Source organism: Phacochoerus africanus, chromosome 2 (assembly GCF_016906955.1).
Source record: "Phacochoerus africanus isolate WHEZ1 chromosome 2, ROS_Pafr_v1, whole genome shotgun sequence".
In the NCBI taxonomy this organism is placed as follows: Eukaryota; Metazoa; Chordata; class Mammalia; order Artiodactyla; family Suidae; genus Phacochoerus; species Phacochoerus africanus.
The window spans coordinates 231298703-231325612 of record NC_062545.1 but is presented as its reverse complement, the minus strand read 5'-3'; the positions used below and the strand labels follow the sequence as shown (position 1 = coordinate 231325612).

General features: G+C 41.6%; 1 protein-coding gene across 1 annotated transcript in view; it reads right to left on the bottom strand.

Annotated features, from left to right (window-relative positions):
• Window positions 1–26910, bottom strand: part of PCSK5 (proprotein convertase subtilisin/kexin type 5) — a 457211-nt gene that overhangs the window by 30715 nt on the left and 399586 nt on the right. Inside the window, exons 25-32 of the mRNA XM_047767789.1 lie at window positions 22769–22811; window positions 19210–19346; window positions 17626–17826; window positions 12623–12703; window positions 9311–9394; window positions 7670–7865; window positions 2802–3019; window positions 1218–1454 (exon numbers count right to left, since the gene is read on the bottom strand). Of these exons, the coding sequence (XP_047623745.1) occupies window positions 1218–1454; window positions 2802–3019; window positions 7670–7865; window positions 9311–9394; window positions 12623–12703; window positions 17626–17826; window positions 19210–19346; window positions 22769–22811 (1197 nt within the window). The remainder of the gene's footprint in view (window positions 1–1217; window positions 1455–2801; window positions 3020–7669; window positions 7866–9310; window positions 9395–12622; window positions 12704–17625; window positions 17827–19209; window positions 19347–22768; window positions 22812–26910) is intronic.

The window sequence follows — 26910 nt, the reverse complement described above, 5'->3', positions numbered from 1 at the left end:
ATAAAAAAAAAATGTATTGGGGAAATAACAATTAATAAAAAAGATTAAAACTAAAAAATAAAATTAAAAAAAAGAAAGTTGCAGAGGAAATAGGGCTTAAATGTTCTTCCCCCCCCCCAAAAAAAAAAAAACTATGGATGTTTCAACTGACATTACTGTGCTCATCATTTACAATATATACATATATCAAATCATTACATTGTAAACCTTAAACTTATATAATGTTAAGTGCTAATTACATCTCAATAAAACTGGGAGAAAAAAAATCCCTCCCTCAGAATGCTCCTCTCACTTGCTTGAGAAGTCTTCTAGTGATGGGCAATTTATTTCATTTTTCTGTTCCCTGACAACTAAGAAGAAGCAAAGAATTCATGCCCATTTAAAGTATAAGGAGGCATAAATAATAAGATACTTTCTGGAACATGTAGGAATTGAAATGCTAAGTGGGAGATGGACTAGGGGAGCCTGGGCAGAAGAGGCTGAAGGTGATGATGACGAGGAGGAAGGGAGCTTTAGAGAGATGAGATACGAGCAGAAAAACACTCTATGGCACAGCTTTCCTTATGCTTCTATAAAACTATAATGACTTGCAATTTTGAGAAAAAATTTCCATTTTGGGTGACTTTTGAAGGCTCATCATCTCTGTTGCAAATCTTCACAAAAGAAGCCTTTATGATAGCCACTGTTATGAGGAGGGTCAACATAATTCATTGCTAATGAAAGTTACATCATCAAAGCTAAGGAATGGTTCATTTAAAAAAAATAAATAATAGGGAATTCCCTTCATGGCTCAGTGGTTAACAGTCCCAACTAGGATCCATGAGGATAAAGGTTCTATCTTAGGCCTTGCTCAGTGGGTTAAGGATCCAGTGTTACCATGAGCTACAGTGTAGGTCACAGACACTGGTCAGATTCCATGTTGCTGTGGCTGGGATGTGGGCCAGCAACTGCAGCTCCGATTCAACCCCTAGCCTGAGAACTTCCATATGCCACAGGTGCAGTCCTAAAAAGCAAAAATAAATAAACAAATCAATTTTTAAAAATAAATAATAAATTAGAGAAGACTCAGAATATGCTTCTTTAAGGAAGAGGGAAAGACCCCAGCTCTGGAGCTGGAACTGTGCAAATTCCAGAACTTACTTTCTCTCAGCAGAAACCAGTAATTCCAGTACATTCCCTGGAATGTGTTGTTCGGCCATGTACCTGGAAGTCTTTACCTTTGCAAACCTTAGTTGCTTTTTCAAAGTAAGTTCCTTCTGGACATTCCTCCAAACACTGCCCATTGTAGAGAATCAAAGATGCCTCAGCACAGAGGTCACAGTCATCTGCTGAGGGGCCACTGCACTCCAGACAGTCTTCATGGCAGGGGACACAGAGGCGTGCATCTGCGTAGAAGTGGCTGGGGCAGGACTGATGGCATGCATCGTTGTAGAGGAAGGACTCAGGCATGCACTCTAGGGACAGGAGGAGGCAGTAAGTTACCCCCAGGGAAGAGCAGAAAGAATATAATTCCTTTGCAGTGGGCTAGCCCATCCCCCACTTTGGCTCATTTGACCCCACTGTACATCTGCACCAGCCGCACCCGCCCTGGGCATGTCCGCCATGTTTCCTGAGCCCTGCCTTAGGATAAGAAACCACATATCGTGGCCCAATTAGATGCTGCTGGGTTGACATCCTGAAATGATCAAGCCCCTTGGAAAGTGCTATGGCCGATGAGTCATGGCTGAGATGCTCAATGTATCATTCTGAAAACCCAAAAAGCATTAACAGATTTTTAAAACTGTGTAGAGCACCTCAGGCTCTGTTTAATACAGAAAGCAGTTTAGGAATTCGTGGATTAGTTGATTTTTCATTCACTGATAGGGTAGACCAATGAAATATACATGGTTAATCAGTAGGAAGAATACATTGTGGGTTTATTTTATTTGTGCCCATTATCTTACTTTGGAAGGAATTCTAGAAACCCTTAGAGTACACCAAGGGAATCCTTTGGATAAGACAGAGTCAGTTAAGTGAGACTGTCTTATTCTGGAGAAAAAATTGCATAGCCTTTCTTAGAGATAATTTCGGAGTAAAAATTCTTAGCCACAGTACTAGTCTCAGAATCTTATAGTTACCTGAACTTTTCTTTCATTTTTTCACAACAGTTGTAATTCTCTAGCCATCTCTGTGTTTTGTTCTTTCTTTCTTCCTTCCCTCCTTCCTTCCTTCTTTCTTGCTTTCTCTTTTTTAGGGCCACACCTGCAGTATATGGAAGTTCCCAGGCTAGGGGCTGAATCAGAGCTACAGCTGCCAGCCTGCACCACAGCCACAGCAATACTGGAACTGAGCCTCATCTTTGACCTGCACCTCAACTTGCAATACTGGATCCTTAACCCACTGAGCAAGGCCAGGGAGCTAACTCGCATCCTTGCAGAGACTGTCAGGTCCTTAACCTACTGAGCCACAATGGGAACTCCTGTTCTATTAATATCAATCTTTCCTATGAGATTTTGTGCTCAGAGAGGCAGGAATTTTGTATAGTGTTTGGCATACCATAAGGGCCCAGTATATTTGTTGGAAGAAATATTGCAAAAAGAGGCTCTTGTCTGTCTTAATTTGCAGAATCCATCATGAAAAGGCTGTATGTCACTTTGTTTTCTCAATGACATCATGGAGAGAAATCTCAGTAGAGGTAGAGAGACTGGTTCCCCAGTTCTCCTTCTATACCTCCCCCTCAGATAGCGGGCCACCAGCTGAGGAGGCTCTGCAGATCTACCTCCCACCCCCCGACCTCCCACCACTTGCATGTTCCCAGGTACCTTTGCATGTTGTCTCATGGATGCAATCCTGACACATCTCTGGGCAATGCTTGCACACCCCCTCCACCGCCACATGTCTCTCTGGGCAGGTTTCCCGACACATCCCCTGGTCCAGGACAAGGCCCCCTTCACACGAGTGGCAGTTGGTAGCATTTCCTTCACATGTTCTGCAGGAAGAACTGCAGTGTTCACAAGTGCCATCTTCCACATAGAAGCCCCTGTGGGAAAGAGAGGGAGCCACTGGAGAAGCTTTCCAACAAGGAGGTGATTCTCCCCTGGCAGCCAAGAATTAGGACCGAAAAGGGAAGGACCATGACCAATGTCAACCCAAATGAATCCATCGGATTTCCTGGAGAGATGACACAGTATGGGGTCAGTTATCCTGTAGTTTTTGGGTGGGGATTTGCCAATGCAGGAATGACCAACCTGTGTTTGGTGGTTGCGAGCTTTGGGCTATGTGGTATCACCTGGCCTCTGGGGAATTTTCAGTGCCAAGCATGGTCAAAGCCTCTACAGAATAATTTCTGGGCCCTGAACATGAGCAATTCTAGTACAGAATTTGAATAGATGCAGCATGAAGAAGTCTTTTCCGGATTCTTCTTATAAGGGAGTCAGAGGTTGAAATGAAAGAAATGGATTCAAGCAAAAAAAAAAAAAGAAAAAAGCTATTGAAGATGACTCCTAACTCAAAAACATGAGAATCTCAGAAACTTATCAGGTGGCTGGCAATCAGAAGGCAACATAAGAAGGTGTTTTTCAGAGAGTCACTTTGCTAAAAGCAAACTTCTTCACATAGATCTGGCTAATAATTAGTTTTCTTGTCTTTACCCTGAATTTACAAGACTTTTTGGTTAATGCTTTGTTTCACTATTATTATCACTTTTTTTTTTTTTGATCTTTTCTAGGGCCGCTCCCATGGCATATGGAGGTTCCCAGGCTAGGGGTCTAATTGGAGCTGTAGCTGCTGGCCTACACCACAGCCACAGCAATGAAGGATCCGAGCCGCGTCTGCGACCTACACCACAGCTCACGGCAACCCCAGATCTTAACCCACTGAGCAAAGCCAGCGATCAAACCCACAACCTCATGATTCCTAGTCGGATTCGTTAACCACTGAGCCATGACGGGAACTCCTATTATTATTTTTTATCTTTTGTCTTTTCAGGACCACACCCATGGCATATAGGGGTTCCCAAGCTAGGGGTCGAATTGGAGTTGTAGCTGCCAGCCTACAGCCACAGCCACAGCCACAGCAACGCCAGATCTAAGCTGCATCTGTGACCTACACCACAGCTCACAGCAATGCCAAATCTTTAACCCACTGAGTAAGGCCAGGGATCAAACCTGCATCTTCATGGATACTAGTCGATTCATTAACCACTGAGCCACGACAGGAACTCCTTCACTGTTATTTTTATTTAAGAAGATAAATTTTTTTAAGAAGAAATGGCCACATGTATTAAATTGTTAAATTCAAAGCACTTTATGTTGAAGTCTTTTGATCCAGATAAATATATGTAATGCCAAAGCTGTTCGGTTCTGGAGTTTTACCTATATTTTATACCTAAGACATTGACAGCCAGCGTTCAAAGGAGGACCATTTTTCCTTCTACCAGAGCTTCAAATCTGTTCATATTTGGTGAATTTAAGCACACTTTAAGTTTTGCATTACCTTTTAAACAATCACTATAATGATGTATACGCCACTCAAACTCTTTTCTTTCTTGAACATATGCTATATTTGAAAAAACAGTGGCCACTAGTGCCAATTTATAAAAAATTCTGAATACCTGGATACCATTTCATTGTAGGGTGTGTTCCTGTTATGAATCTCATGGTTGATTTAGGATGAATCACACCCTAACAGCCAATTTTGCAGAAAGCAACAAAGCTGCCAAACCAAGCTAGGTATTACATGTTCCTCAGACTTTATCTCCCCTGCTTGCTTGCTTGCTTGCTTGCTTGCTTTCTTTCTTTCTTTCTTTCTTTCTTTCTTTCTTTCTTTCTTTCTTTCTTCCTTCCTTCCTTCCTTCCTTCTTTCTCTCTTTCTCTCTTTCTCTCTTTCTTTCTTTCTTTCAACACAAATACACAGTGATAAGACCACCCTACTCAAAACAGGAGTGCACATACTCGTGATCCCATAGTTTGCAGAACTTTCAGACCATGTTAGTAGCTTCCCTGTTGCTCAAAAAATGTGGAATGTCTTGGCTGCCACCTATCTGCATAGTGTCCCATTGATCCTAAGAGTGGCGCAATCCAGATTTTGGAGGAAAGAAATGGAGTGGAGTGGTCAATGAATTGGATGAAGATAGAATGCATCTCTTTCTTCTTCACTTCAATGCATTGTCAATTCCTGGAACTTTCAAAGAATCCAAGAGATGGTAGGAAAGCAATGGTAATGATCAAATAAGTAAGGTGATAGTGATGACAGCTATTCCAATTCCACCACGACAAAGTTAATAAGGAATCAATGACAGACTTTGGTAAGTAGTTTTTTGACCTTCACCTTTGTTGTAAAATATCTTTGCCAACTTTGCTAAGGCTGGATTGTGGTGGTTGGGGAAGGAGAGCTGGGTATTCCCTGACTCACCCTTGTCTTATCCTTCCTTCTCCCCAGCAGTTCACTAATCCTGACCCTTTCACCATTAAGCCTCTTCTCAAATGCCCAATGGGAGAGGAATTTTGAAAATAGTAGGCTGAATAAAAGAAGTCAGTCACAAAAGTCATGTTTTGTATGATCTGTATAAAATGTTCAAGAAATGTCTCTATAGAGACAGACAGTAACTTAGTGGTTACTTAGGAATGCAGGAAATTGGAAGTGATTGCTAAAAGGGTCAAGAGTTTTCTTTGGAGAAGTGATGGACATATTTGAAAATCAGTTATGGTGAGGGTTGCACAACTCTTTGGATATACTACAAACCATTGAATGTACACTTTGGATGAATGATGTGGTATGTCAATTATATATTAGTAAAGCTTTTATAAAACAAGAAAAAAGGAACCCCAGGTGAATGAGAAGGTGGCATTGTGCAATGGTTCACCTCTTGGACTTCAGTGCTAGAGATATTTAGGTTGAATTCCTGACCATACCATCTATTAGCAGTGTGCTGTAGGGCCTGCTATGCCTTTCCTTGTTCATAAAATGGGGGGAAATAACAGTACAGTGTCCCTCAGTATCTGCAGGAGATTGGTTCCAAGATCTGATGTGAATACCAAAATCCACAGATGCTCAAGTCCCATGGTCAGTCTTCTGTACCCATGGTTCTGCATCTGTGGATTTAACCAAACACAGATTGTGTAGGACTGTATTTGTTGAGAAAAATCTGTGTATAAGTGGAGCTAAACAGTTCAAATGTGTGTTGTTTAAGCACCAGCTGTACCTGAATAAGAAGATTCTTGTGAAGATTAATGGGATGGTGCGTTTGCAGTCCTTAATGAGGGTGCCTAGATACTGCAAGCTCTCAATAACTAGTTGGTTTTAAATGTTTTTTTTTCCCCCTTGGAATCTCTTAGCCCTTTGTGTATTGAGGACCTGAGAGGTATGATGTTGATGGACGTAAACCTTCCCTACTGAACTGTAAGGCTGTTGCAAGCTCAGACTTCCTTCAGTTTATCTTAGCTTCTGATATCACTTCTTACATCCAATAGGTGCTGAATATGTATCTGTACAATTGAAATGGATACCTTTGGCTTATCAACTAGATTGGATGCATCTTGAGGGTCGGTACCATGATGGATGTTTCTACCCTACTGGATCCACCTCAATAATGGTCACAAATAGGTCATTAGAAAATAGGTGTTGTTTTTATCATGAAGCCATTATAATCAGCAGGCAAATGAGATTTCTAGTTAGATGTTGTTGGCTGCTTTCCCAAACCCATTTCTTGCCTCCCCCCTCTCCAATCTTCCTGGCTGTCAGTGTTACAATTTTTGTGGGTGTTCGAGGGTGAATCTTGTTCCACCTACATGGATCCTTTCATTTCCATTCTCCTTGCCAGAGATCAGCTTAGGAAGGTGTAAGTGACACATTCTGGCTGGTGTGATGTGAAGGGAAGTATGAGCAAGTTTTCTCTTCTCTTAGAGATAAACAAGGAGAAAGGCACCCTTTTCTATCTCTGTTGCAGCATGGGGTAGTGATGCTGGAGATGGCAGATAAGGTGGGCTCAGGGGAGGAAAACTAAGGAAGGAAACAAGAGCAAAATGGAAAGGTTGTGAGTTTCTAAGGAAGCCTTGGCCATGGAAATATCCAATACTGGATTTCCAAACTTTTTATTCTATGCATTAATAACCCCCTATGTTCGGTCATGCTCTTTGACATTTCTGTTGCTTGACACAGAAAGTTTCCTGATGAAACCTTTTCATTTGCTATTCCCACTTCCCATTTAGATAAGTCCTGGAGGCAGGACCATTGATAGGAAGAGTAAAGGAATTGTAAACCAGGGGATTGAGGAAGCCAGGAGGAATCAATAAATAACCAGGTGTTCTTCTTTCTTGATTAGCTATGGTCCATGCCTCGCTTTCAACATGTAGAAAAGGTTTGCCTGATGCACAGCCTATTACAGCCTCACTTTTGTGACTGGAAAAAAAGCCTCTGACAAAGATTTGATCACAAGTACAAGATAAGAAAAGAACATATGTTTACAAAGTAAAACTATGTACATCTCATGATCACCAGGGAGAAGCATGCATCTTGCCTTATGTAGGCTTCCTTTGGCTGCTATAGCCGACAGGGATGTCTGACAGTCAAGCAAGAAAGCTGATGCAAGAAACAAGGAAGAGAGGAGGTCTTTGGTGAAGGGAAAGGAATTGTCCCAGCGTACTGCAGGAGGATGAACATGAGCAGCAAGTGAAAGGGAAGGAAAACTTACTCAGGGCACTTGGTGAAGCATCTGCCTTCGTGCAGGAAGAGGGGGTGGTCTGGCTGTGTTCGGCACTTTTTGCAAAGATTGGCTTCAGAGCAGGAGGCACAGTCCTCTGTACAGTTCTCGCAGCTGCCACTCCTCGCTGAGGGCCACATGCCCTGGGGACAGGACAAGACGCAGGTCTGAGCCAACAGGTATGCGCCTAGAAACCCAGGGAGGAAGGTGGGTCAGACGTTATCACATGTCTGATCTAACAGCGTACGTGTCCACGCAGAGAACAGATGCTCCCAACAGCTTTTTTAACTGCACCAAAGACCCAAGTATATTATTTCAGGATTATCAAAATATCTATTAGTGATGCAAAGTCTTCCAAAATAAGTTAAAACTAGAAAAACTGGACCCAAGAGGTTTTTGGCTTATTTCTTTGACCTTCCTACTGATAATTGCTACAGGTCACCCGGGGGCTTCCCTTTGCCCAGGTGCTCAGTCTATTAAGACCTTTGTCTGTCGTCCTGGTGTGAGGCTGTTATACACACACACACACACACACACACACACACACACACAGCTTGATGGAGTCTGTTCTGCAGCACAAAGTCTTTTCCATTAGGACCCTAACATAGTAGCAACCCTTCCACTCAACTTCATCTTTAATGGATGGTCCATCAATTTATTTTGAATGGCAAAAAAATCAGATAACATCATTATTGAAAGAAAGAATGTAAACTTCACCCTGAAGTGCAAAATCCAAGAAAATTCCATCAATTTTTGTGTGTAGACTTTTATATATTGTTGGAGCAGAACCATGGCACACCTATCATTCTAAGTTTTGTTGTTTTTGCATCTCATCTCACTATTAACATTGCACATTCCAACATAATCACTGCTTTAATGGGAGTATAACATTCTTAATTCTTAATGTATCATGTTAATAAACTGTCTCCCTAAATTAGGGAAGTTATTTCTGATGTTGTGTTTTTCTAGATGATAAATAAATTAATCATACATACATTGTTGTGGTTTTTTTTTTTTTCCTCTCCTAAATTCAGTACCAGAAATCAAGAAAAATGCTGGGTAGATTCTCTACCTTAAGTTCTCTTTTTCATCTTTGCCTTTTCTAGGGCCACTCCCACAGCATATGGGAGCTGTAGCTGCTGGCCTACACCAGGGCCACAGCAACGCGGGATCCGAGCCGCATCTGCAACCTACACCACAGTTCACAGCAATGCCGGATCCTTAACCCACTGAGCAAGGGCAGGGATCAAACCTGTAACCTCATGGTTCCTAGTCGGATTCGTTAACAACTGCGCCACGACGGGAACTCCAACCTAAGTTCTCTTGTTTCAACTAGTGAACTTAAAAAATAATGTAATCTCTAGGAATGTCAGGCACCCAGAGACCCTAACAAACTCCATGGCCAAATCAATCAATAATTTCATTGTGCTCTTTGGATAGGAAACACTTATCTTTTGGTCTCTTGAAAGCCAATTTTTATTATAGGTCAGTGTGCAGGTCCCCGAGCTTCTCCAGAATTGTGATAGAAACACATGATGGAGCTAGATCTAGTCCTGCAAATCCCTTACTAAAGACGTCAATGTGTGTGAATTGGCCTGGCCACTGCCTCCTCCTGCTACACACCATGCTCACCTTTTGGACATGAAGTACACTGGGTTGCTGATCCATGGCAGGTTCTACAAGAAGAATGACAAGGCTGGTATCTTCTCACAAGATCTGTGTAGGGAAAGAAGCAAGAAGTCCACCACTTTTGAACAGGCTCATAGCACTATGATGTTGGGAAAGATCTCATGGGTAAACTCATTTCCCTTTTCACCCAAAATAGAACCCTTCAATTTGACATTAGCTAAATGTTGGCACCACCCATCGCCTACCATGTGGGCTTCATTTGTTTTATTTTATTATTCTTATTCCTTCATTGACAATTGATTATCAAGATTTTCTTTGCAAACTTCCAGTGAAGTATTAAGGATAGCCTTAAATACTAAGGGGATATTTGAACTGTCAAATGTTACTTCTTTCATATTTTAAAAATGTGTGAGAGTGAGGGAGTATGTGGTTGTGTGCATGCATGCAAGAATTTTTGAGTCAAAGGTAATCTCTGTTTTTTTGTTTTTTTTTTTTTGCTTTTTGCTTTTTCGGCCACACCCAGGACATATGGAAGTTCCCAAGCCAGGGATTAAATCTGAGCTGCATCTGGGAACTGCGCCACAGCTGCAGCAATACCAGATCCTTAACCCACTGTGCCACAGTGGAAACTCCAAGGTAATCTCTTATTTCCCAAGATAAGCAGGCCATTCTAGGTTACCATGCCACTAAGCTAGAAAATCTTCAAGATGTGTCACTTCTGCCTCCCCATCACCACTTGATGGGCAAGCTTATCCAGGAAATCAGCAACTCCACATGGCAGTTTCATAGGCATGCATAACAACCTCAGTGACATCTTTCAGTCAGTACAGGGAGAGATCTTGACTAAATTTCAGTAGCTGCTTGGGAACCAACATTACTCATACAGGAAAATATTAGAAAAAGTTCTAGCTCGGAATGTGTCATATGAATGACTGTGAAGCTGAATCAGTCGTTATTGTTTGCATCTTACCATTTGCCTGCTGCCTTCCTTCCTTCCTTCTTCCCTCCCTCCTTTTCTTTCTTCCTCCCTTCCTCTCTTGCCTTTCATTTCCTTTCTTCTCCTCCTGAGAGTCAGGGTGGCAGAATTGGCTCTTTAGTCACACCTGCCTTCAGATTCCTGCTGTGCCACTTCCAGGTAATTAAACTCCGAGAGTCCTACTTTCCATGTCTCTAAAAAATGAGAGCAAATGATTCTTCCCCTAAAGGACTCTTGTGAAGTGGGAATAAGTTTGTAAAGTGTGCACATCATGGGTTAGTAAATGGAAGTTCCTTCTGCTTCCTTTCTTTTCTCTCTCAATTTTCTCATTTGTTAGCAGTCCACCCTATTTCTGAGGTTTTGTTTTATTTCCTGTTCTCTTTACTGTTCCTTATGTGGATTGTACCACGAGGCATTGCTTGGTTTCTCTGATGACACCCACAGTTAATCAATTTCTGAGCCTTGCTACACAGAAAACTAGATAGGTAGGTAGGCAGGTAGATAGATATAAATGATTATCCATCCTGCCATGCTGAGTGGCAGTTTTTTCCTAGTTTGAAGAGAAAATTTTGCACTTGTTTTCCAGTAGACTGCCTGCCTGATGTATTCTCCCTGAGGGAATCTGTTAAGAGTTCAATCATCCAATGCAGAACAAAGCTAGTCCCAGGATTTTCACAAAAGTGGTGTGCACGGAGGTGATGGATGTATTAACTAGCCTTATTGTGGTAATCATTTTACACTATACACATATATCAAATTATCGTGTTATACATAGTAAACATATAGAATGTTATATAATAGTATGTCTCAATTAAGCTAGGATAAAATGCTTACTTGCTGAGAGCAGTTATTCGAAGAATAATAACAAAATAACATTCATCAGATATTGAGCACCTTGAAAGTCTTTAATATTGTATGTCCAGGCTGTGGGTTGATTTTGTTTTTATTTTATCGTTTTTATGCTAAAATGTACATTTTTTAAAAAAAGTTTTCATTAATTTTATCATTTAAAAATATATAATATATATTTACACACATATGTTCATTTATAATTACGTATATGTGTCTCACAATCTGGCCATTTGATATTTTACTCCAGTATTCCAGGTATAAAAGTCTGTAATGTCCTCATGTATCCACTAGAGGGTACTCTGTACACATAGTTAGCAATCAGGCTTGGGCAATGGATAGTCATCTCCAGCCAGAGCTCTTTTAACATGGATTAGTGATTTAATCTCAAGTAAAATTTGACTTGATCATAGTCTTTCTTTTTTCTACCCCAGAAATTCTAGACTGAACAGGATTTCCCCTGCCCCACCTCTCCAAAAACCTCACCTTAACTAAGAAAATGGAGTGTCATCCTTCAAAAATGACTGTAACTCAGCCATAAAAAAACAAAAAAATTGGTGTTGTTCTTATTTAAAATTTCTTTAACTTAAATAAGCAATACTCACATGGCTCAAAATGTAGAAAGGGCATATACCATGAAGTCTCTCAACACTTTTTTTTTTGTCTTTTTGCCATTTCTTGGGCAACACCTGTGGCATATGGAGGTTCCCAGGCTAGGGGTCTAATCGGAGCTGTAGCCACCGGCCTACGCCAGAGCCACAGCAACGCGGGATCCTCAACTCACTGAGCAAGGGCAGGGATCGAATCCGCAACCTCATGGTTCCTAGTCCGATTCGTTAACCACTGTGCCACGACGGGAACTCCTCAACCCTTTTTATATAACTTTATTCACACTCTTTTATCGTGTTGCCTTTTTTCTTTTCTTTTCTCTCTTTCTTCCTTCTCTTTTTTTCTCTCTTTCTTCCTCTTTCTTTCTTTTTTCTTTCTTTCAACACTATTTTGGAGACCATTCTTTGTCAGTACATAAAGACCCTCCTCATTCTTTTTAACAGCCCCATCTTATTCCATGGTGTGGATGTGTCATGCTTCATTTGTCTACTCTCCTATTGATAGTTGTTTCATTTTTTCCAGTCTTTGCTATTTCGAACAAGGCTGCAGTGACTAGGAAGGCAGAAAGTGCTTTTCCAACCTATCCTTAAAGATCTGCAAGGACAGCAGCTTTTCATTGAGAGTCTTTCCCAAGCATAACCACTTAGCTCCTCCGGAATGTCCTTGTATGTGCTAGACATCTCCCCTGCTGAAATCCCTCCCATTCTTTCCCTTGGGCACCTGTTCCTATTTTACGCTGTGGTCCCCTCCTCCTCCATTTCTCTCATGACTTAGGAATCCCTGTTTGCTCCACACCGCCCGGTGTCTTGGGTTTGTTTCTGCATCACAGACACTTTCCTGATTAAGTCGTGATCCTCTTTTCCTCCCTATATCCCTGTTACCTCTTTTGATTTGGAACTTCCACCTTCGTCGCTCCTGCAGCAGGCTCTTCATCGAAGATGGGCTTGCGGAGGGCACAGTTTCTTTTTATTAAAAAAAAAAAAGTGGTTTTTTTTGTTTGTTTTAGTGCAAAAGGATAAAGAAGATAAAGTTTGCGCATAATCTTATCATGGAGGAAGGTCCACTGTGTACACTTCGGACATAGATTTCCCATCTTTTATATTGTGAGTGTAATTGCATATGTGTACATATATGTAATAATTTACATCCTCTGACCCTGTATATATGTAATACTATATTACATACTGTATATATTCAGTATCTATAATACTGACCCTACATTTTGCATTTAGTATTATAAATCTTATAGGTATTTTCTCTAACCATGAAAGTTCTTTTTAAAATTTTTTATATAATTATTTTTATTTTTTTCCATTATAGCTGGTTTACAGTGTTCTGTCAATTTTCTACTGTACCGCATGGTGACCCAGTTACACATACATGTATACATTCTTTTTTCTCACATTATCATGCTCCGTCAAAAGTGACTAGACATAGTTCCCAGTGCTACACAGCAGGATCTCATTGCTTATCCATTCCAAAGGCAACAGTTTACATCTATTAACCCCAAATTCCCAGTCCACCCCACTCCCCCTCCCCCTTGGCAACCACAAGTCTGTTCTCCAAGTCCATGATTTTCTTTTCTGTGGAAAGGTTCACTTGTGTTGTGTATTATGGTATTTGTCTTTCTCTTTCTGACTTACTTCACTCAGGATGAGAGTTCTAGTTCCATCCATGTTGCTGCAAATGGCATTATTTTGTTCTTTTAATGGCTGAGTAGTAGTCCATTGTGTATGTATACCACATCTTCTTTACCCAATCATCTGTGGATGGACAATTGGGTTTTTTCCATGTCTTGGCTATTGTGAATAGTGCTGCACTGAAGACGTGGGTGCATGTGTCTTTTTCAAGGAAAGTTTTGTCCGGATATATGCCCAAGAGTGGGATTGATGGGTCATATGGTAGTTCTATATATAGTTTTTGAAGGTATCTCTAGCGATGAAAATTCTTTGTAAACATCATTTTTAATGGTTTACATCTTTTTGTGAATGATAATTAATTTTTTCTCTTGTTACATTTTTAGATAATACCCTTCTTTTTTAAATTATAAATAAAACTGCTATCAACATCTTTGTACACATTCTTGGTTAAGGCAGGACTCAGCTTGGCTGTTCGGCATTCCCACTGACCATTATTTTGCTCTTCTTTCTGGGGCTCTTTTCCCCAGACCTGTATTACTTTCTGGGCCCCCAAATTGCTTTCTTTCATGAGTTTAGGAAGTTCTGAAAGTGAACTAGTGTTTCATGTGTTAAAACTCGGTTAGGTTAAAGGGCTAGAGAATAGATTAACTTTTATTACATCTTATTGTGTGCTGGGGGCTTTATATCTATTTCATTTAATTTTCAAAATGGCCTTGTCTGAGATGGTTTCATGTTCTCATTTTATAGGTGAGGAAACTGAGGCTCAGACTCAAGGTACCAGAGCTAGTAAAGAACAGAGCCAGGATTTGAATTCAGGTATGCTGAATTTTAAAGCTTACATCCACTAGAGAGATGTTTTACTAATTAATTTGGATTTAAAATAGTTTGGTAGAAGTCAAAGCAGTGGTGTACTGGTAAAACGGCTCTTTGCAAAACAAAACAAAACACTTGCTCTGTCATGTTTGCCAATTTCTGTGGTGTAAATATTCCCACAATAGCTGATCTCAAGTTGCCAGTGGTTTAATTATCCATTCATAAAATTCCTGGATGTTGAACAATTGGTATAAGCAGATACATGTGGCTCTTTCATACCACTAGGCCAAAAGTTTACCCAGTTACCCTGAGATGTGTATTTTCTGCACTTTGAGTTGTGATTGGTTAATTAAGTAAAAATCATGTCTTCATTTGTAAGTTAAGCAAGGCAACTGTATACATCTACAAAGTCCTTCTAAAAATCAGATTTTCACAGTATCTTCAAAATTCTCTAAAGTTCAGTTACTATATGAAGCAGCTTATCTCCTCACTTTATTTAGATTTTTTTTTCCCCACATATGAGCGGCTTTCAGTGCTTTTAACTGACTCTGGGGTTTCAATCTTTCTCAGAGCATAGGAATTGAGATCAAAAGACAGGCTAGTGATAAATTGTTAGGATGTGGTCAAAGATAAAAAGTTAATTTACCATGTCTTCACTTTGTGGATTAGATTACCATCAAAATATGTAATTAGAGCCTGCTACAAACATGGTTTTAATCAATGATGGAAATAGGTAGGTTGGGGAAATGTACGGGAGTTATTCCTAGGACTTTCCAGCACTACCAGGGGAAAAACCACTTAAGAAAATCCAAATGATTTAACAGTCATAGAGTAAACTGTTTCCATTCCCACCCACAATGGTTTCAGGAAAGCAGCTGAAGCTATCATCTTCCTTCAAAGCCCCTGGTCTGCACACCTGAGTATTTCTACCAACGGTGGCTCTGTGTGTTGCCTGAAGCACCACAGGTGCCGCTCGCAACCGCTTCAACATTAGTTCCATTATTGCCACAAAGGGACACTGGACTAAGTAATCTTTACAATATATTACTGACTTGGACAGGGAATTGGGGACAATCTATACTTTTGTGTAGCAACTTTTTGGTGGCAGGAAGAAGCTTTGGAGATTACGTGGTCTTGGCTGGACTTGCCAGCTGTGGTCCGGTGTGCTGCAAAATCTCCATCCTTAGACTAGGATAAGAGGCATTCCCGCTCAGTTGGCAACTGACTAAGGGCGGTGACCTCTCATTACCACTGCTCTCCCTGTGAGTAGTCATCTTATTAGCAAAGGAGTTCAGTGGACTCTAGTCAAAGTTGTGTTTCAAGTTGTTTTCCCAAAACATGCTGACATACGTGATGTATTTGTATTCTTTGGATGCAAGCATGATCTTAGGTCTACACCGGTAGTGGTGTGAGTACAGAAATGGACTAATGTTTGTCCCACCTTACCTGTCCTGCCAGGATCTGAATCTGTGTGTAAAACAACAATACAGCACCTCACTGGTACCACCTAGGTAGCTATGTTCTCTCATACACACTGTGATTTGTCTGGGCTCCCTCTAAGTTGACCCAGGATGACTGCAATCTGCTTTGCATCATCTTAAAGGTGCAGTTAATCAGTGCCTGTTCTCTGGAACCCTCTGCTCTCTAGTTACAGCGTCAGTGTTTTGTTTTTGTTTTTTTTTTTAAGGAGAAGAAGTCAGGAGAAAAATGTAGGCATTGGCTCAAATACTCCCAAGGCCTTGTGAAAGAGTACATTTTCCATTTACTCTCCATTCAGTGGTGCCTAAACTATGCTGGGAAGCTGAGTTATGGTCTCACCTCGCTCAGGGAAGAAACCATTTTTTTTCTCATTGTTAATAGTGTGCCTGTCTTATTTCCTAGATCATAGATGCAAAAAAGTGCAGCCATGTCATTGACTTTATTTGTTTTTGTCTAGCCAAGAGAAGCAGCCTCATCTGCTTCCTAGATCCCTTGTTAGTGCGAAATCTCCAAATGCACTGATCCCTTCCTCTCTTCAGAAACATTACATTTTGATAGTAGAAAAAGCAGGGGGAATGGGTGTGGTGCTCTGACGCAGAGGGAACAATCGAGACCTGGTTTGCTCACAAAGTGCGTAGTCCAGTTGAAAGGGATGTGTAATCATGTGGGGGCCCGAGTCTACTCTGACTCTTGGCTCCCTGCATCTTTTCATCATCTGGACACCAGATAAAATACAGATGTTCTAAGCTAGAAGCACAGCACCAGACTATTTTCCTCTTGGCCTGTACCGCCTCTTAAATGCCTGAGTGCCGGACAGACTCGTTTTCAGCATTTTGGTTCAGCTATAATTCATGCAAGAGAGCCCAAGCTAGAGTGAATGGTTTTCTTCCCAGCTATGCCTCTGAAATCGGCCCGTGTTCTCCATGGCCTTTGGCTGCTGGCCTTGTGAAGGTCTCCAAGTTCTCTTCCGTTAGGCCACACATGGGACACTGTCATAGTAGACAGCAGCCATGGGCATCCTTTCTCTGAAACCCAGCAAGAGCCTTTTCTTCTGCCCAGATCTATCTCTCCCTCCAGCTCTTAAAACACTCATCCTGAGCAGTTCTCCTTTGAGCTGCTGTTGCTTTTGCACTGAAACGACCTTTTAAACAAATCCTTGCCTCAAAATCAAAACGGAGAGCACCTCTTGTCTTTGTGAGCATCTCTGCACGGAGTGTGAGGCAGATCTTCCCAGCAGGAGGAGGGTTTTGGTTTTTTTTAACCACCTCAGACATGGAGAGGTCACTGCAAGTGTGTCATTACCTTGCAAGGAAGCCTGTGGCCAAGGCTTCAGTGTCTGGAGGCCAATTCTGAAGACTAAGGTGGGAAGGAATACATGCAGGCATTTGCTCTTAGATTCCAAGCTCCCTCGCTTTTCCTCCCTCCTGCTCCTACTCAAGCCCCCCACTTTCCCCGTCTGCAACTGGAAAGGGCAATTTTTAAAAAGCAAGCTTGAATGATATGGCAAGTTCTAAAAATCCTGCCAGAAAGATCAGCTATTTCAGCTCAAGTTTCCATACTTGTCTAACTGGACAAGCTAGCCCTTTGGTAGTTTTCTTTTATCATGATAAAGAGATACAAGGATGTGATAAAAACTATTCTGAAATCTTTCAGAAAATGGTAGTCATTTCTTCTGTGACTGTTGTCACTCGCTCAGGGGTGGTCTGCTCCACCCAGATAGAAAATCAAGTAGCCATACCACTCGTAAAATTCCCTTTGTGGTTTCCCTCCTGGCCATACACCAGCCACAGCCTCCTGGCCTTTCCCGCAGAGAACGTCAGAGAGGCTCCGGGACTCTTAAGATTTTGATTCACTGATCAGACTTCACCTCTTGGGTAAAGCAATGGATTTGGGGGTGGGGGAAGCAGAGGAGGTGGCTAGACTCCTGCAAGCTCTCTCCGGAGGCACATTACCGTTCCAGAAGCTGCCTTCCACCTGGGTCCGGGCGGGGCGCACACATGTCCCATGCAGCAGCTGTAACCCTCCTCGGCAGCTGCTGCACTGGTTGTGGCCAAGGCCAGTGCAGGTTTCGCAGGCTTGGTGGCAGGGTTCACATTCTCCCATCTCTGGGTTGCCATAGAAGCCGGAGCCACAGTTCTTCACGCAACTGCCGCCTACATGAGAACACAGAGAGCAAGCATGAAGCTGGGACCCTAGCTGGCCCAGCCTGAGGATCTCTGCAAGGGCAAGTTCTAACCAAGCCGAAGGGAGTCCAAGGAACATTTATATTTTAGTTTTTTAAATAAACCACGATGGCATTAGCTTATTTCAACTAAGAAATAGGTCTTTGTAAATCTAACTCTTTTTAAGTCCTTTTTCAACTGGAAATTTTAATTAACTATTAGCTCAAAGTGTTAGGAACATAGAATAAAGACCTTTACATCCTCAAAAAGCCGCAAATAAAATGATCTCTATGTAGAGACCCTATAAAGGTCCTCATGGGCTGACTGTCTGCCCTACTCTCTCTCCTGCAAACATTCAAGAGCCTGGACTATTCCCTTAAAGTAGAAGACCCATGGTGTGTTTCTTTTCTAACCAAGGTCAACAAATTGACCAAAACCTAAGACAAAGATCTTGTTTAACTTTTACAGTACAAGGAATATGCAACATGGTTTAAGTTTCAGGGAAAGAGTTGTGGTCTAAATATTCGAGGTGACTTCAATTCGGAAGCATTTCTCTTCAGTGTCCCCCTCCTCCCCATTCACTCTTCTTTCCATCAGCTTGGAGATATTTGATATTAATTAGTGAAATAGGAACTATGCTTCAGTAATAAAAGCAAAAAGAAGTAGTCCTGGCTAATGCTGATTTTTCAAACCAAATTAAAATTCCTCCTTGGGAGTTCCGATTGTGGCTCAGTGGTAATGAACCCAACTAATATCCATGAGGATGTAGGTTCAATCCCTGGCCTCGCTCAGTGGATTAAGGATACAGCATCTCTGTGAGCTGTGGTGCAGGTTGCAGATGCAGCTCGGATCCCGAGTTCCTGTGGCTGTGGTGCAGGCCAGCAGCTACAGCTCTGATTCAATCCCTAGCCTGGGAACTTCCATATGCTGGGGGTGTGACTCTAAAAATACAAAAAATTAAAAATTAAAAAATTAAAATAGAGACGCTCATCATGGCTCAGTGGTTAACAAACCCTCCAGCTAGTATCCCTAAGGACGAGGGTTTGATCCTTGGCCTCGCTCAGTGGGTTAAGCATCTGGTGTTGCCTTGAGTTGTGGTGTAGATTGCAGATGCGGCTTGGATCTGGCATTGCTACAGCTGTGGTGTAGGCTGGCGGCCGTAGCTCCAATTCAACCCCTAGCCTGGGAACTCCATATGCCTTGAGTATGGCCCTAAAAAGACAAAAATAAAAATTTTAAAAATAAAATAAAATTGCTCCTTGAACTAGAGATACAGGAAGACTAAAACTGCTGAGATGAGCTCCCCCCTTTTCTGGGCGGAGCCATGGAGCCTCGTTGTCACTCTGTACAATGCCATCTCTGTACAATGCTTACCCAAGAGGAAGAACCCCTCTTCACACCAGTAACACTCATTCTGGTCGCAGCTGCCGCAGTTGGTTTCACACGCTTTGCATCCAGATGCTTCCCTGTAGGTTTTCTCAGGACAGGTTTTATAACAGTGGTGTTTGAACCTTGGGGGAGAGGATGGAGTTTCTTCCATGAGCTATGTTGCCATATTTGTCTTTACCACTCTAATTTAATCTCCTTATATATGTCTACACATCTTTTAAAAAAAATTATAATCTTTTTTTTCCATAACTTTTTGAGGTATAAATTGACATACCACAGTATGTTTGTTTCAGGTATACGACATAATCATTTGATATTTGTATATATTGCAGAATGATTACCATGATAAATCGAATTAACACCTTTCATCATACATAGTTACAGAATTTTTTTTCTTGTGAGGAGAACCTTTAAGATCTACTCTCTTAGCAACGTTCAAATACTACACACTGTTAAAATTTTTTTCATTGGGGTGTAGTTGATGTGCACTGTTATATTTTTCAGGTGTATAGCATAATGATACACAATTTTTATTTTTGTTTATAGTTCTTATAAAATATTGGCTATATTCCCTGTGATGACAATATATCCTTATAGCTTATTTATATATTTTTTTCTTTCTTCCTTCCTTCCTTCTTTTCTTTTCTTTTTTTTTTTTTTTTTTTTAGCTGCCCCAAGACACATGGAGTTCCTGGGCCAGGGATCGGATCCCTTAGACAGTTATGATCTAAGCCATAGCTGTAGCAATGCTGGATTCTCTAACCCACTGTTCTGGCAGGAGATTGAACCTGCATCCCAGCACTCCCAAGACACAGCCAATCCCGTTGCACCACCGCAGGAACTCTTACTTTATACATACATTATATATTATTTTTAACAGGTGTAGATATTTGGGTTTCAGGGAAGAAAACTCCTTGGTCTGTTGTGTGCTCTCCAAACCTGGTCGTTAATCACCTCCCTCTGGACTCCAAGGACCCTTTATCAGGGCAGCAGAGAGGAGGCTAGGAAGAAGGAAAGTGGTACTGATATTTATCTATTGAGTACTGATTATGTGTCAGGTATTAGCTCATTTAAACCTCTGCACAGTCCCCATATGGCAGCAATTACTTATCTTTAATTTCTAGACAGGAGAACTAAGCCTCAGGGCCCAAAGTCACATAGGTAAGGGTGGATTAGAATTTTCCTCAGAATCTGTTTGAGCTGACAATTTGTGTGCTTTTGCCACGTGGCACCTGCCAGATCTGAAACAGTTCCGTGTTGAGTTCAAGTAGATTATCATGATATTTGTAAGCAGATCATTATATTAACAATGCCATGCCTTAGCTTTTACGTGTATATAGTTTTACATATATCATCTATTATTCCCATTCTGCAACATAAAACCTGGTAATTCAGATTCCGCTGAGTTACAGGTTCATTTGACGGGAGGACTGGAAGGAAGTTGACCTTTGTCCTGTGATGAATTTCACAGCAAGAAAAAAATAACAGAGGGAAGGAAGCTTAGTATTTCTTCCTTAACATCTACTATGCAGTGTTTTATTAGCTGTATTCAAAGTTACTATATATTCTAAAGGGTTATCACTATGTGTTTTTAGAAAAAAAAAAATCTCATGTGTGACCCTTTGTGATGTTGGGCATGTTCTTTCATTGTCCTTGTGTCTCAAGGAGCTTTATGAAACATGCTCCTTCATGAGTTGTGATGAAATGGAGAGGGTGACAGGGCTGGCTCCAAAGTTTCATAGAGGAAGCAGCTCTCATGGGACAGAGGATGTACGTGCAGGTGAAGGGGTGTGTTCTGGTGTCAAAATGAAGGCAGCAGGGGTAGAGTTAAGCTGGAGGGACAGAGTTTTAAGAGTGACGGAGGGAGAATTCTGTACCCGTTCCATCGCTATTTCTTTACTTGAGTCTGAGCCCTTCCTTGGCTCCTAGAGAAATGTTATAAACCCTTGACCACATGACACTCACCAAGGAATGCTTGCGTTTCTGCCGTTCATGTCTGCTGGGGCTGGTGTGCGTGTCACATGCTGAGTAAGTGTCAGCTATGAATGTGCTGATGCATGACTGGCTACTCATGGCATGTCACCTGGTCTATCTTACAGTATCCCATCTGGGGGCCTCTTCTCCATCCCCTGCCTTTGTTTAAATGGGGCAGTAATTTAAATCATTTGATCAGGGGGATGTAGAGACGCAGTCAATGTGGGGACTATTAGGCAGTTCTGGAAAAGTTGCATTAAAACCATAAGTTTGGAGTTCCTATCATGGCTCAGCAGAAATGAATCTGACTGGCATCCATGAGGATGCAGGTTCGATCCCTGGCCTTGCTCAGTGGGTTAAGGATCTGGCATTGTGGTGATCTGTGGTGTAGGTCGCAAATGTGACTCAGATCCCATGTTGCTGTGGCTGTGGCGTAGGCTGGCAGCTACAGCTCTGATTTAGCCCCTAGCCTGGGAACCTCCATGTGCCGTGGGTGTGGCCCTGAAAAGACAAGAGACAATAAATAAATAAATAAGGTTAAGTAACACCGAGGTTAATGGATCACTTTTTGTAGGTGTCAGCTTGTTGGGTTTCCCATTCCTTCTTATCCTCTTCACCCCTCGGAACCTCTTCCCACCCACCACTGCATTTTAAGTCCATGGATTCTGATGGAGGAGAAAGGCTGTGGGGTGGCAGGAGGAGTTGGACCCACCAAAGGTGAGGTGCCTCCGATGTAGCCCCCCCACTAACTCAAGGTGCAACGTGAGAGATCCCCTGCCTCCCTGAGCCTCAGTGTTCCCTTCTAGAGAGGAGCACCAGTCCTGTGTCCCTGACAACCTTCAGGGAAGGGGAGTAACAGACGTGAGAATCTGTTTGTCACAAAACTCTCCAGTTCTTAGGTTTATGGGGAGGAATTAGGCAGCCTTTGTCTTATCTGAAGGCTTTCTTTTTTTTCTTTCATCTCCCTTCTTTTCTTAGATTTTCTTCCAAGATGAGCACCAGCATACTCTGGAAGAGAGACTAGAATAGGAAGGGGAGGTGACATGGAGACATAGCATCTTTGATTTGTACATTTGTTTTAAAGAACTTTGGAGGTGATGGTTATCTGCATTTCATTTAACCCAGTGATCTGGGTCCCTCATTACCCAAGGAAGGATGAAGAGCTCACAGAACACCTGGCTTCATCCTGGACTGTCTGACTCCTGTTAAGGATGAGGTCTCCATGCAGACATTTGCAAACAACTTGCTTGGGGGTTGGGTATATTATTAAAGTCTGTCCATAAACAGCAAGGTCTAAATCTTGGTAACCCATGGCAAGATTCCTAGACACCCGTGGCAGGCTGGGTGACTTCCAGGACCAAGAAAGAGAGGATGTCCTTTCGAGGCAAGAAAACAGCTGGGCTCTTATTGCTAAATCCAAGAATTGTTCATTAATAGCCTGACAGGGGAGAGTTGCTTCAGGCTGCAAGGCCTCTTTGCTTTAATCACTGGATTTAGGATTAAGTTAGTAATGCTTAAACTGCAGAAAAAGTTAGTGCCACATAAAAAAAAAAAAAAAGGCCAGACTCACATGTAATATCCTGTAGTGCATGATGTGCAGGTTCCTGGATCATCTGGAAAAAAATTATAATAATGAAAAATCATAGACATCAAGAGTTCACTATTTGCAAAACTGAGATTTGGAAAATGTTGTGGCTTGAGACAAATACTTGTGGGATTGTTTCATGAAATGTACTGTCTAGAAATGATATTTGAATAGTTTGTACCGTTTTTAATTAGTAACAAGAAGTACGCTGTGATTTATCTTTATTAAAACTAGTAAAATAAAAGTTCTCATAAAAACTTGGCCCTGACTTTCAAGGAGGAATAGGCCCGTGCTACTGGGTCTTCAAATTGCTGATCCAGAATACACTCCGTGAAGAAACTTCAGGCCGCCATGGAGGTAAAGGCATCAAGCACATCCACGCACGTGTTGTGAAGGGGCTGCAAGCTTCTGACCTTCATGAGTTACCCAAATCCTTGCCAATGTCAAGGAATGTCGTCTGGGAGGCTCCTTTGAAGTCTGGACAATTATTTTTTTCCAATACAGTATCCACTTTGTGTTCTGTACTTCATCACCCTCTTAAGGAAATTGTCCTGCTCTCATTAAGTACAATGATTCAATGTGTCCCTGTTGGCTCCAAGAAGAATTCTTTCCTACAGCTTTCAGGGCACTTACTGAGAGAGAAAGGGTTTTGAGAGTCACTAACTCAGTCTGTTTCCCTCCCTCCAATCTCCCCCTGAAAGATGCCAACTCCCAGATCCAATTAGGAAGATAATTCTGTGACTTCCACTGACCTGCAGCTCTTGTGAGTAAAAGAGTTACCTCCAAGTTCTTTCTATGACCCAACCCATAGGCTAATCCTGTTCTTTTCATTCGAATAGGAGACAGAAAACAATTGCTCCTCTTTGAAACATTCCTCTTGGTATATGTTAATGTCACCTTCACCTTTACTTAAAACTAAAAATGGAGTCCTCATTGCAGCTAGGTGGATTAAAGACATGACGTTGTGTCTGTGTGGATGAGGATTCCACCCCTGGCCTCACTCAGTGGGTTAAGGATTTGGTGATGCTGTGGCTGTGGCATGGGTTGCAGCTGCAGCTCTGATTCGACCCCTGGCCCAGGAACTTCCATATGCTGCAGGTGCAGCTGTGAAAAGAAAAAAGGAAACTAAGTAAAATTCTGACCTTTGAACTTTGTGCCTTGTTTTCCTCTCTAATCAGCTCTAGGCTTTATTTTTCTTTTCAGAGAGTCTGCCCCTTGGTGGTAGAGTCAGCCTCACCTGAGTCTTTAGTCAAACTTTCACCTTGGGTGATGCTACTGTGTGTCACAAACACACTACAACTAATGCATATGCCATGGAAAAAATTCTAGAAGAGTTCTGCCATATAAGAAGGGATCCCCAGAACCTTCTGGAATTAGCCTAGTGCTGATCCAGTGGAGAGGGCACTGGCCTGGGAACTGGGCTCCCTCTTTCTAATTTGAAGTTTTGACCCTGGCTTAGCTGTCCCATGAACTTGCATAAGCTTCACTCCACTTTCCTGTCCTGATTTCTGCAGGTGTATAGCGGGTAGGATAAGATGGTTTCTAAGCCTCCTCAAAAGTCAGAGATTCGAAAGCCAAGTCTAGCAGCAGTTGGCAAACCATGGCCTACTTGGGGGCCAAACCCAGTCAGGGCCTTTGTTTGCATATTGTGTACGAATCCTTTCATGCTATAGCATAGGAGTTGAATAGTTGCAACAGAGTGAGAGAGTATTTACTATCTCTTACTGTGCAGAAAAAATTTGCCAGCCCCAGGCAATAGCACAGTTGGCTCATGACTTTGTTTGTTAAGTAACACAGGTGTAAATGTTCTTATCTTAACAGCTGGCCCTAGAGTTCCTCTAAAGGCTAGAACTGTCTATATTTAGGAAAATATCTTGTTAAGCTACTTGGGGATGGAGGTTTAATCAAAAGGATTAAACAAGAGCCAAGACAACTAAGGAGATAGCCAGCCCTTCTCTTAGAGGTCATGGTTTGCTCATGGGAAGGAAGTAGTTTTTATGTCTGGGTCAACGTGGTTTGCTATAGGTGACTAGAGCAGGACAGTGAAATGAACCATAAACCAAGCTAGTTAAGTGGAATCAGAAATGTGAAGCTAGAGGTGCCATGAGAAGGAAAAGTTCCCTGAAATTCTTAGAATTCTTGGGGGAGGGTCTTATACTTCCGCAGCCCATGGATTGGGGATTTGAATCCAGTTTAAAGGGATGTGAAGGTCCCACTGAACCCTAGTGGTTATAGTGGGCAAGTTTATTTCCCACTACTGGTCTGTGTTTGCATCTACATTCTTTTCAGTTCTGCTCCTAAGTAAGTGGCTACTACTCAGCTTGCTTTTGGGCAGCTTTCCTCTCCCCTGCCTGTCCCCGATGCACATGTTTGACTCTGACAGTTTTGCTAATTTGGCAAGGGCTGAGGAAATTCTAATCCTGTTCTCTAATGTTCTGGCCATCCCTCCCATCTAGGAACTTAATGAGTTTGTTCTCTGCTCCCGTAAGCAGGTCGCTGATGAAAATGTGAAACAGAACCAAGCCTCAGAAATGTGCAGACCACTGTAATCTCAAGTCCAGGGACTTTGCCAGCCCAGTTTCACAGTGAATTTGGTACCTTTACAACGGTTTGCATAAATGAATAATGCATAGCACAGGAACTCTGTCTCATTACAGCTTATGAATGCCCATTAGTCTTGCTCATCATTACCAGTTGTTCTAAAGCATAAGAACTATTTAGAAAAAAATTTTCTACCCCAGAAGATCCATGAGTCAGACATAAGCTAAATGGATTTAGCTTGACCACTGAGAGGCAGCTGCTACGGGATTAAGGAAAGGTAGCAATCCGAAACCTAGAAGTTGACTCTAAGTCAAGTTGGCATTTGGATGGGAAGGAGAGCTTAAGGAAAAAGATGAATTTCCTGGCTTCTAACATGTGTGTGTGTGTGTTGGGGTGGAAGTGGTAGGGGTTGAAGAGTCTAAACAAGCTAGAATTGTTAACTGTCTTGGAAGGTGTCATCCAAACTCAGATATTTACATAGCTCTGGTTATTTGATCTTGTCAAACTTTTGAGCTGAGAGAGCATATTTTGAGGAGGGATAGAGCAAGTTCAGACAGAATTCAAAGAGAGAGCCTTACATGTTTGGAAAAAAGCCTTCAGAAACAGCCACTGGCTTTCAGCTGCTCACATCCCAGCTAAGAAGAATGTGTGAGTAGATGCCTTGTCATGACAGGGATACAGCCTTCCTGCCTTGAGAAAATTCACTTTATCATTGTCTCATTTTTATGGGGTGGGGCAGGCAAGACTACAATGTCCGCTCTGTCTGGAAAGAGCCTCCTGATCCTCTGCATCACATTTCCATGGTTACCTTGGTGACCAGCAGGGCTGGATTCACCACACCTGCACTGTCCTTATGGAGATATAGGCTCTTGCTGTCACTGTCACCTTCAGTGGTCAATGTATGTTCTCTGCTATTTTATTTTGTTCTCGGTAATACCTGTAGCCTTCACCATTGAATATGGGTTGATCAGTGCCACCTTAGGAGTTATGTACATCTTACAAGCTATATTAGTAAAGGGACATTTTAAATTTGAGATGGAACTGAACATTAAAAAATGTCCAGAGACATATACATGCTACTATATATAAAAGAGATAATCAACAAGGACCCACCTTTTAGCACAGAGAATTCTACTCAATATTCTGTAATAACCTATTTGGGAAAAAAATCTGAAAAAGAATGGATATATGTATATGTATAACTGATTCACTTTGCTGTATTCCTGAAACTAATACAACATTGTAAGTCAGCTACACTCCAATCATTTTTTAAAAAATTTTGTAAAATTTGCAAAAGTAATATAAATACTTAAATACAATAAAATACAATAAAAAAATAAAACAATAAAAATAAAGACAATAAAAAAAAGTCCAGAGAAAAAGAATTTATTTTTATAGTTTATATAAACTTTGAGCCACATAATTAGAAATCTGTTCAAGCTAAAATGACCCTAATTTGCTTTTTCTAAATTTATTTTTATTATTATGTGTTTATTTTTCATTTGAGAGAGACAGAAGAAACTCAGTGTCTTAAGAACAGCCCTTTATCATATCCTATCTAGATATGCCAGAATTAGCCAGGATTC